The sequence below is a fragment of the Atta cephalotes genome, assembly GCF_000143395.1.
Source record: "Atta cephalotes unplaced genomic scaffold scaffold00013, whole genome shotgun sequence".
Lineage (NCBI taxonomy): Eukaryota > Metazoa > Arthropoda > Insecta > Hymenoptera > Formicidae > Atta > Atta cephalotes.
In genome coordinates, this window is record NW_012130077.1 from 467,675 (window position 1) to 480,537 (window position 12,863).

Genomic DNA, 12,863 nt, shown 5'->3' on the forward strand with positions numbered 1-12,863 from the left:
GGAAGTAATCTTAGCGTTGTTCTTACGTCCGTAAACTCACAGCAGATTGCAATCTAGTATTAGACGATTTTCTCTCATTTATTCGTATCCCCTTATCACATCGCACATCCCGGTAATATCTTCAGAAGCCAAAAGATTGTGCAGAGTGGAGGTCGCGGTTCAATTTCGATATCCTCCCTCATAATTTCATCTATCAGTATCAGCAAGAGAGAGAGAGAGAGAGAGAGAGAGAGAGAGAGAGAGAGAGAAAAGTCAGAATAGCCGTTTTCGCGGGAAGATCACGTTTGGGGATGGGACGAGTTGTAATGAGCGAACGAAAGCGTCAGCGGCATCTAATGTTAGAAATTATAGCATATTGGCAATAAAATCCGGAGCAGGGTCCGCTCTTGCACGAGTAAGCTCAACGCAGTTGCCGTCTCTGTTTGTGGGTGGTTCGTTTATTGTAACAAATGACGGAACCACATTTCGCCATTACACGCGATCTTGTTCAGGAAATATCTGATATACCGATAATATTCCCAATCACATTATTGCTTCTTATGGGTAATACCATAACAATATATTAATACAACTCACTTTTCGCGTCATATCTATGTTCTTACAATTAGATGTTTATGATTAAAATAATAAAAGCGACAATATTGATTAAACTTCAAAATACTGTTTTATACTTTAAAATATATTTTATACTTAATCTCTCATACACAATAAATTCGCGCAATTTTCTCGTTGACTATTATTGAAAAAATATGTAAAGGTTGCATAAAAGTTTATTAATTTATGAGCTATATGTGCTCGACGATAAAATATAGAGACAATATAGAGACAACAAATTAAACGTACAATAGTAGAACTAAAATGTATAACATTTGAGATACGCGAGATTTTTTCTCTATTCAATTTAAAGTATGACATATGTTTAAAATGTGAAACATTCAGCAAAACAAAATACACGAAACACAAATAAATGTCAAGTTATTTAAAAAATGCACATAGTAATTCTTAATATCAATAATTATATACAAGCATTATGTATAATTAAACAAACATTAATTATTATATTTACTGTCATTCAGTTCCTGAATTACTATTAATATCTGTGTGTATAGAGAATCGCGAAAATGTAGTATTATCAGATAATTTTCTAACTTTCATCCAATTTGGACTTTTCTTTTTGTCTTTGGTATCTGATAATCTCATGTTAAAATTATCTTCCATTTCAGAACTATCAGTTTCGCATACAGATGAATATACGTTTGACTTTACACTGCTGTCTGTCTGAAAATGTAAAAGATATAGGCTATTATATGTGAGATCTTTTTTCGTAATTATTAAATTTTTCAACTTTACGTGTATACTAATAACAAACAACTTTTAATTTAATTAAAAAACTCCTCAAAATTCTATTATAACAATTAGACATTATACGTTAATTGTTGACTCTACAATTAAAACCTACTTTATATTACATACAAACAGACCTGACAAGATTTGTTATTCAATTTAATGCTAATGTAATCAAAGCCATCAGTCTCATCGAAAAAAGTTGTGGATTTTTCACTTGAAGCTGACGAAACAATTAATGTCTCCGAACTAGCGTGATTAGGCACGAAACTGGAACTGCTTGCGGAATTATTTTTGGTTTCATGGTCTTTTAAGATTTCTTCTGACTGTTTTTGATTCTCAGTTAAAGAGCTCTCCAAGTTATTTGAACTGTTCGCAGTTTCAAAATATTTATTCTTCTCTTCGATTTCATTTTGCAAATGTTTCAAAATCTCATGTTTTTTTATTGAAGCATTTTTATTAGTTTTAAGTAGAGTTATTTCTAATTCTTTATGCTCCAGTTGCATCTTTAAACGAGTTATTTCATCCTGGCTATCGCTATAAGTCTTGTAAATTTCGTTCAAGAGTATTGTATTATTTTCTTGATTTAATCGAGATTTCAAATTATGAATTTCCGCTTTCATGGTATTTTCCACATTTTTACGCAAATCTTTGCAACAATGCAGATCTTCCTTAACCAAACCGATACTTTCGTCTGCTTCGATAATTTGCTCACTCAGATTTCTCGCTTTCTCATTGTTTACAACGTTCAGATCTGCTATATTACGTACTTCACTTTTCAACGGGATAATTTCGCTCTCTCTTTCTGTTATCTTCATTGTTAATTTCTTCAGTTTATCCTCGAGAGTCAATTGAGTCTCAGAACATTCATATAACTGCGTGTAAAGCTCGTTCTTGTCTTTTTGACATCTGTTCACAATAATCTCAAAATCATATATCTTCTGGAACAATTCGTAATCTTTCGCAAACTCATGTTGCATTTCAGCAATCCTTCTATTAAACTCGCTTATCTGTAGAGTCTTTTGTAACAATTCTTCTTCCAAATTTTCGATCTTTGGTAAATGTTCATTTGCGCATCTACTAAACACTTTCTTCAACCGATTGCGCAATAAAGACAATTTATTTTCAAAGGCTCTAGATTTCTTTATATATCTTTCTAAGCATTCGAAAATTCGATTTTCATTTTCTTCCTTTACTATTAGTTTGCGGCTTAGCTCACAAATCTCACGTTTGTATTCTTGTATTTTATTTTCTGTCACCTTGAATACACCATCGTCTTTGATTCCAATTTCATTCTTCTCTTCAATCAGTCGTTCCAATGTTTCTTCTTTGTGCAGCATTTGATAATCGTTCGTATAAGTCTCTTCATTTAATGCATAAATCATATCCCGAATAGTTTCCAGATCCTCAGACAATTCAGCAACATGTACCGTCTCTTGATAATTCCATTTATTCAAATCTGTGCTATTTTCGACCTGTTCAATGTTTTCTTTCACTAAATTCTGACTGTCCTCATCGATGATATAAGTTTGTGTGCACTTATCCTCATTTTCGCGGGTACTTGTGTGATCACTTACGCTGGTAGATCTTCGTAATTCGCTACTTACACCCGAATCTTTGCTACTTCTGTCACTCGATCTAGAACCGCTGCAATCCATACTGCCACTACTTTCGAAGAGACTTTTGTGATCAACGCTTGACACGTTTGAGAGTTTCTTTTTCATTGATTTGACATGATTCGCAAACAATGTAGGAATAGTGATCCAGTCGTTAAACTCATGTTGTTCAATTGTGGTTGAGTTCATGCACATTCGTGAGGGATTTTTCATTACAGATATGTTATCCTGAATAGAGCTATCTGCTATATAATCCTCAAATGAAATATTTGTTGATTGGTCACATTTTTTATCGCTTATACTTTCATTTTTTGTATCATTCGAGCACTGTCGAACTTCAACAAGCTGTCTTTCTTGCAACTGTGTATGATGCTGCAGTTTGACGATGCAAGCTTCTTGCAAAAGTTCCTCCTCTAATTCTTTCACTTTGTTCAAAGTATCATTCAAAAGATACTCTGATTTTGATAATTTCTGTTTCGCTCCAGAAGCAATTTCAGCGTCTTTATTTTCTATTACACGAATATATTCGCTCATCTCTTCGAGTTTCTCCTCGGTTCTTTTTATTTTTTCATCCATTAACTGTTCCAGATTGTTCATGAGACAATCAGCATCATCCTCGATGTTTTCAGTGTTGCCACCCCACTTACGAATCCTGGCTCGCGTGAGCTGTCGAAACTTTTTCAATTCTTCCGTTACCAAAGCTAATTCAAAGCTGTATTTGTTCTTTTCGCAGAGGATCGTTTTATTCTCTTGCTTCAATTTCTTCACCGCTTCTTTCAGAATCATCATCTTGGAAGTGACCTGTGCATTCTCAGCTTTGAGTTCTTCGTAAAGTGTATGACTATCCTCGACGTAATCCCCGCTGTTTCCTCGCTTTCTCTTCTTATGCTGCATCAGATTATCGATGCGTTCCTTGTAAAAGCTTTCAACCTGTTTGATAGACCATTTTAATAGATCCTCTCCCTCAGTTTCGATCTTCTTAGTATTCTCTTTGTAGGTCCCTTCCAACTCTTTAATCATGCGTAAATAATGATCGGCTAGTTGTTGTCGAATTGTGTATTCGCAATTTAACATATCACTTTTAACAGTTTCCAATTCTTGCTTCAGTCTTCTATTCTGCTCTCGTATATTTCTACATTCTAACGAATCGGTAGAGCCAATCGTTTCTGTAATCTCACATGGGCTTTGATAATTAGATGATGATGTCATAGTTTCGAGTTTATCAAATGTTTCGAGATTACGGATAGTTTCTTCAAATTCGCAAATTTGTTTATATTCCTTATGATAATTTGTTAGCTTTCTAACTATATCACAGAAATTAAAAATGCTCTGTATTTCATCAAACAGATTTGACTGAAAAATGACATTCACTATAAAAATCAGATTTTCCTCACCTGATAGGGCTCGTTGACATATTCTCGTTAAATTTGACTGGCGGAATGGTGCCATTCGATTCTGACTCACAGCCTGGAGGCATCTACTAAGCACTAGCAGGCTGTTGTTGATGCTACTTCCTTCGCGCATATGCGATTTTTTGAACTGTGTAGAACCAGCCAAGTCGCAAAAAGTCAAAGTACTGAGTATCACTTCTTCCGCTGCATAATCCTTCTGATACTTCAGTAATTTCATCATGAAAATAGTATGTGATCGAGACTTCTCCGATCCTGTCGTGACAACGCTCATTCTCGATTGGCCTGCCACGAGAATCTGACAGGCTTCCAGCGCAGTTAAGGCATACACTTTTTGCAAACCGCAAACAGCTCGCCCTTCAGTGTTTATATACAATTTCAACGGAGAACGTGTTTCCGCGTCGTCCAACAGATCGTAAACATTTCCATTGTAAATCTCCGCGAAGGACAGCCAGACGGCGTACATTGACTCGCTATCACACTCTTCGGATTTATCAGGATTACCTGGCTGTGAGTTCTCCAAAAATTTTTTGGTATCCGCAGATATCTGATTTATATTCATTGTTCGTCCATTTAATACTCGCGTTTTTCGTTGCATCTCCGAAACTCGCGCGATCTCATTCAAGCAGAGCACAGTATCTTGAAACGTCGGTTTGTACCATGGCGTTATAGTGCAGTTTATCGTCGAAAATACAAGCTCGATACTACGCGTTATTATACCGGGCGATGAGGACGTGCCGAACAGCGTGTAAGTCTTCCCGGAATCCCTCATGCCGTAAGTCATGATGGTTGAACTTTTACCACTGAGAAACTCCACGACTCGATGTTTTATGGATCCCTCGAACATTTCCACTTGCGAAGTTTCTGATCCAAAAATCTTCGTAAAGACATGCCGTCTGCCTTCGGCCTCGCTCGATTTCGCACATCTCGAATTTCGAGTGAATTTATCCTCAAACGGCTGAAATGTTGTTAAAAGAGTTCTCGTGTCGAGTACGATGTAATTCTTTTGAAGTACCGATGCTGGTCTTATCCTAAGATACATCTCCGCACTCGAAGCGGATATTTTCGAAGCTCGTCTTGATTGCATATTAATAGACTTCTTATTGCATTGCAACGAAAAGAAATAGTTCGTTTTGACTTCCTATGTGCAACTCTTTGCGAATGTATCAGAGGAATTTTTTCTGGTTGGAGTCATACTGAGTCAAAATGAGCAGTAAAATGATCGAAAATTACAAAATATTTGAATAATCAATATTTGACTAATTATTAGACAGGTTATTTTACGTCCATATTTCTGGAAAATTAAATGTAATTATTTCAGATGTATAATAACAATATGAATTAATTTGTGAATAAGATAGAAATTTGCTTACTTTGAAGAGATTTACATCGGATAATTTTCATAGGAACGTCTTCAATTTTACGATATAACTCTCGCAAATGTTGATATTATGATCTTCGACATCTTTTCATTCTTGAACTATGTTCAAATTTAGCAATTAAGAGTTATATTCATGATGTAAGAAGACGTGGTTATATGCAATCATTATGGTTATGTTCACGTGGTTATATTCACGTAAGTAAAACAGAAATAAAAAATACTAAAAATACATATGGATAGATACAAACGATAATAGGTACTATAAAACATTTCACTATCATCTTATAACGTTTTTCACTCGTGCGCACTCAATGCATTTTAAAGTCGTTGTATACAAATCGACATAAAGATGAACGTTTAATAAAGATATAGAAACGAATTAAACCGCGAAATCCTTAGTACATTTTATTGTGATATTCGATAAAATATACATTGAGTATTTTATTAATTGAGATATCTCACCTTTACATTCTGATTAAGTTAGTATACAACAGCTTTAATATGTACTGAGTGTGCACTAGTTTTGCCAGTGAAAAACGTTATTAGTTTCTATGCTTGCATCGATGCGCAACAAATGACAAGGACATGACAAAAGAACACTTAGTTGCTGGAAACACGTGGAAATCAAACATTAATTATAAACATTTTAATAATTACAATAAAATGAGAATGTAATAAATATTATGTCAATATAAAATCCCGTTCCGTAATAATTTGCCAGTTGTACCGTTCAAAGTATCTAACTTCGTCGCTAATATGAATGTCGTAGTTTATTCGAGGAGACACATTTCCTCTTTCGAAGCTATTCATCTGTCGCCAAGACACGCCAACGCGTAGTCCGTGACCGCGAGGCGGGCATAGAGACGAACTTGCAGAAATTTGGCGATGACATCCGCGATACATACTGCAAAACGCACAAACGAGAAAGGAACGTCGAAACATCGCGAGAAGAAGGAAAAGAAAGAAGAAGAGGAGTAGGAGGAAGAAGAGGAATCCTCCTGCAACCGCCTCGAAATATCTTCAAAGACGAGCAAGCAGCAATTTATATACGCGTGTCGCTCGGCTCATTAAACGCAGCCAATCAAAGCCGAAGCTAATAGCGGCCACGGCGCGTATGGCATGTCCCAGGATGGGACGCGCGATGCGCGAAATCCGCCGTAATCTCGGCATCGGAATCGGCATCGTGGGCACAAGTCTGCCACTGTACCGTTATGCACCGGCCTGACCGCCGAATGCAGTCCGAGAGTCGTTGAATCGGCGGTGCCTTTCAAGCTACAATCGACCCCTTGTATCGACAGTACGGCAGCCGCCTCCAGCCGCCTCCCTCCGCCCTGGCGGCCCTTCCGCCGTTAGTGCAGTCCTTCTGCTAAGATTTCGCTCTTTTCGTCTTAGCCGCTCCCTTGGATGTATATCGCTTCATCGCACGCGCGCGTCTTCAACCGTGTCTCTCTCTTGTACTGGATTAAAGCTTGCCGCTGCGTCTTCGGTGGTCCTTTCGTTTCTCCGTTAATATGTACAATGTTGTGTATTAATATATTCTTCGATATTGATATTAAATGAACGTGTTGAACAATAACTGACATGCTTCTATGAATAGTGTTGTGATCATATATTAATTCGCTATATTTGCTTTGTGTTATTTCTTTAATCAGAATTAATTTATCGAGCAATTCCCACACAACACAGATCGGTTCAGCAATATTGTATTAACATTGCAACAATATTGCAAACTTTGCAGAAATATTGCTGCAAGAATCAAATTTTTTAGCGTAACGAGCGTTTTAAGCCTCACATACAAATCTTTGTTCACTCGTATCCTACTTTAATTTTGCATTTGATGACGCGGTAATACAGAATTTTTTCAGCAAACTTATAAGGAATCCGAATTGTGACATCGCGTATCGAAACGAAACTTCGTCCAGAAGACCATAACGGAGACTCGAGGGATCTTAAGTATTTACGTCATAATAGACACATCACTTTTGATCTACGGCGTAACTCGCGATACGGTCCAACGTGCCGGTCGTAAAAACCTCGAAGAAGAAGAAAGAGAAGAGCGGGAAGAAACAAGAAGAAAGGGGAAGTCCTCTCCTTTACGGCGAGAGGAAGAACGCGTAAGCTTCGATATATAGGCGCGCTCGTATATAAGATGTAGCTGGTGTATGAAAAATAACAGCCGTTGTGCCTCGCCCCCCTCTATATCGGGCGTTAATGCCTCCACGGTGGATTGATGTTCCGCCTTTATGGGTTATTTATTTAATACTGACAAATTTCATCCAATGCCCTTCCCCCCTGCCGTCGGTGGTCTCACCGACCATCACTGGCCGCTTCTTTTATGGCGCTTTTGATAGCGTTGAAGAACGAAAACGGTACTCGGTATTCGGTACCGAGTTCGGTATGATTCGACAGAGAGAATCTCGATACAAATATGAGTCATAGGAAATGTGTTATATGAGTGATAGGAATTGTGCCTTGAAGCTTCTGCAAATCGATTTATATTTTGTTCTGTTCAATAATTTTTTCATAATCATGTAATATTTTCTATTTCTAATGTCATTCCGAGAGAAAATAAATAAAAGAAGAAATATAATATCTACTGTGAATACGCTATTCTTGACTATATGAATCTTTAGCAATTTTTTTAGTAGGACACAAACAACCACCGTAATATCACGACATTAAAAAGATTATGCTTTTCTTTCTCCTTAAGTCAGATTTAATTCCGTAAAAAAAAAAAAATCCAGAAACTCTGGCTTTATCTATAAGACAATGTAACTATGAAACGAACTTTTCTATGTAAAATATTGTAACTTTAATACAATTGTTAATTAACCGCGCAATACTCGATTGCATACTTTCTTGTTGCTATTATTATTATTATTATTATTTAAGGATTCTTTTCACTCATCACTAATATTTCAGATTATGATATCAAAATTTTAAAAAATAGAAAATAAAAGTTCTTATAAATTGATATGAAAACATATTTCAATGAAAAAAATCAGTCAAGAATCGACTAAAATATATCGAAAAACTTTTTATTTCATTAATTAATAAATAACAATATATCTAGAAATAAATTAACCAAAAACAAAATAAGCTATATTTCATAAGCTATATTTCACTGTGCACATAAAATTAATAGTATATAGAAATATATATTTAATTTCTCCGAAAAAAAGATAGTTTTCGATATATTTACAATCTATTTACATTGCAAATTAAAGTTATTTTATTTGAAAAATATTTCCATTGAAATATAATTTGCAAGAATTTTTGTGCTATGCTTTATTCATTTCTGACATTTTGCCATTTATTCATTTCTGACAGTGAAAGTTTGAAACAGTAATATGGAAGCCTTAATTACTCCGAATACATATAATTAATAATGGAGATGCCAATATTCGTTCGAGTCATTCGAAACAGCAATACAATTGATGATCCCCGAATTGATCGATCTATATCGATAAGTTTTATTATATACGCGTGCATGTGTGTGCTCTGAGGACGTATACGTCGATGCGTGTTTCATAGCAGCTGCCGGACTCGTGCGACAGCGCGTAAGGAAGAATGATGATGATGATGATGACGACCACGACGATGGTCGCATGCAAGCCGAAGAGAGGAAAGGCTACATCGCGCGTGTTTCAAATCAACTCAAATAATAATCACGAGTTATAAATGCCACTAGACGGCTAACCGGCCCAGACTGATCCCGGGTTAAGATACGTCTCCGTGCATCTCTTTTAACGCGAAGTCATGTATCCGCGACTTGATGTAATGCTGTGTCGGCTGCACTTTTCACGTCAAGAGGAATCACGCAATGGGAATACATTGTTGTAATTATTATTGGAATGAAATAAGTCTGGTAGTATTAGAGATTAAAGATTATGCGATTATTTATTTTTCTTTACGCACGACATAGTACCCACCGGCCTCGATGACTCGTGCACGCAACCCATGCAATTCATCAGGATTCAATGGTCATTGCATATGTAAAAATAATAAATTTAGGATAGATACACTTTAAATAGCGTGCGCACACGCGCGCACATTGATCGAGAAAAGAAAGTTTAAAATAAACGCGATACCGCATTATTAAAATGAATCGCCGATTGTAGTCAGTCTGGTAATTAGATGCAGCGATGTACCGAGTGAGTTATGGCCTGGTAATTGCAGGGCAGACGCACAACGTTACCGTAAAATGTTAACGATTGTCTATGTATCTTCGTGATGATCGTGATCAAAGAAACAGGTAAAATTCTCATAAATATCGGCACAGTACTTACATACGTTATTACGCGGATCACGCGCGCATGCATTCTCGATGCGACGAGTGTGATTCCCGGATAACTAATTATATCGCAAATGTAAAATTGCACATACTTTTGCGTTACCTGCCGTCAAAGTTGCTCTTGCCGAACGGATAATATTCGCATTACCGCATCACTTTCAGAGTTAATAATAACGGTCGACTTGCGGACCAATTAAGACACATCACCGAGCATATGATCGAAGGGGCCTTTAGTGACAGTTGGCGTCATTAAGGCGACGATGCCCGGCCATGCGAGGGCCCGTATTCGTTTTTAAACAATTTCATAGCACGAGAAGCGATCCCTATCATCGCGTATCATCTCTGTGAGATCATCGGTGACCATCGTTGTAAGCGCGCGTCATTTCCGCTCGAAGCCACGGCTGAATTATTGCGATCGTCAAACATCTGTTCGTATGAACTAACGCGATCATGCTTCGATCGATTTCGATCGAAACTTATGTGAATGCAGAGTACAGTTGTATGAACACTTTTAGATGTTTATTTCAAATAATAATCGATAAGTATTAAATACTTAAAACATGTTATTCTTAATGGAAGTTGCACTTAAAATATATTTAATATATAATGAGAGAAAAAAAAGACCATGATAATTATATTATAAAATATTTTTGTAATGATTCTTTTAATTGTTTTTTATTTTATAATTAATTTCTTATTTTTTAATTAATTCAACACTGTGTATATCTAATTTTATCTATTTAATTAATTTCTTTGTTTTAATTACATTCAAAATGGAATACATTAAAAATGGAATTATTAAAATCATTTTATACTATAATCTTCGTAATGCATCTAATTTTATCATATTTTAATAAATCCTGTCAAAATCCATAGTAATGCTTCATTTTCTTGCGACTAAGCCAAAAAATCCATCATAAGCTTCATACAAGAAAAGATGGTTAAATTCACGTCTTCAGAGATTCTCAAGCGACTTTGGCCGTTTCGCTTCGAAGATATTAGATTTATCCATTTGTTTGCCGAAAGTCTCATAAATATAAGCTCCCTTTGACGGCATCCCACGGGTCTTATCCGCCGTCGTGATCTCATGGGTGGGCGGATAGATGAGTACGCGGGGTGCGGTAGTATACGACAGAGGGGTGAGATCGATTCGGTATAGTTCGCCTCCGTACCGGCATCAGTATTCCCAATTAACGAGATCCTTTCATCGGCCATGGAGATAGGACGGGGGGGAAAGGTTACATTTATAAATATGATGATCGTAAAAGGAGGCATTACCATCGATGAGACGAGGCAGATTTTCTGACGCTTCCTGGAGAAGCAAGAGAGTGAGAAAGACAGAGGAGCGCAGTTATTGCATGGAGAAAGGGACGAAATTGATGGCGACGCAACGGGACGGGTATGAGAGATCTTACGGATCGTGTCGGGCGTAATCTAAAGGGAATAATTAATGCCCGCTTCATTGGCGTAAGCTTTCACCAATCGCGAAATTTCCAAGCTAATCCTTATGTTAATTAAGAATGCTTCTTGCATCTATTATGCACTATATAGATTAATTATTATAAATAGATTTATTTTCTTTTCATATAATTTCATAATTAAAATATTTCATGTAAATTAATCTTAAAATGTATGAAAACAAATTTAAATTCTTCTTCAATAAATTTTCTACTTTACATAGTGTTTGCTAAGGGAACGTAACTCATTAAACGTACTTCTTCGTACAATTGCTTATAAATAATTGTTTAATTAATCTTGTGGTACCGGCAGTTGGTTCTAACTTTTGACGGTGTTTGTATAACAACGAATTTCAATGCATGGAACGTCGAGTTAGACGCAGGCAGCTGCAAGAAGGCTTATAGGGGCGTCGCTGGAGCTGATCAAAGACGATGAAGCTTCAGGGAGGAAAATTGGTAAAGAGGGACTCTATACGCGCTACAAGCATATCCGTCGAACGATTTTACGCGAAACGTGGAAGAACGGGAAAGAGGGGTGACAGCATCAAAACTAATACTCTGTTATATCAGGAGTTAGAGGTGTTAGCGAATTATGTCGTTCACTGGATGTAGTTGGAAGAGGAGAAGGCGGCGAATGTCGCATGTTAAAGAGGTGGGAAAGTAAATTCTTCTCCTATTACTTATCGCCTTTTCATCACGATTAAAAGGGAACAAATAATTATTGAACAATAAATTCACTACAATTTTATAAAATTAAAAGTCTCAAATTTTTTAAATAAATTGCTTGAACTGGACATTGTAAAAATTTGTACAAAAATGTTATAAGACACTAATACCTTTAAGAATATAGTTTTCTTTCGATTATTTATATTTTAGTTTTTTTACATTCTAATTTATTATGCATTGACGCTAGTTTATAAACGCAACTATGAGTTTCGTCTGTATATATTTCTAGATTTTCGGAAAAACGTGCATAGCGCTTGAAAAAATAGAATTGATGCTTCTTGGTCGTATTTTTCCTTAATATATATTAAGTGTCGCGCGAATCGAGAGTGGAGAAAAATCGTCGCCAGTAGTGCGAAATGGCCTTAGTCAACCTGCGGCCCACAATCTGTCCACAAATCATCGACGGGCATCCGCCAAATTGTAATCAGTGTTCATTAGCCTGACCAAGCCGCGATTCTACGAGGTTTCTCCCGTGGGGAGATCTTTTCAATAACTCTTGGTCGGTGGTAATTGGTAGCTGGCGATATCTCTCGTAGCTCCACTCCTTGCCTTTTCTTGCCCGGGGTCCTCCACAATGTCATATATAACAATATCCCTGGCTGTCTCGACCTGACCGCTATAGATAGAGAAACATTA

General features: G+C 36.6%; 1 protein-coding gene across 1 annotated transcript; it reads right to left on the minus strand.

The window, feature by feature from the left end:
• Positions 1–1,068: 1,068 nt before the first annotated feature.
• On the minus strand, positions 1,069–5,411 carry LOC105617650 (kinesin-like protein KIF20A). The gene is made up of 5 exons (XM_012199207.1): positions 3,263–5,411; positions 2,541–3,205; positions 1,859–2,435; positions 1,482–1,744; positions 1,069–1,278 (listed from the first exon to the last, which is right to left on the minus strand). Exons 1-5 carry the CDS (start codon positions 5,409–5,411, stop codon positions 1,069–1,071), a joined length of 3,864 nt encoding a protein of 1,287 aa, XP_012054597.1.
• Between the last annotated feature and the right edge of the window lie 7,452 nt (positions 5,412–12,863).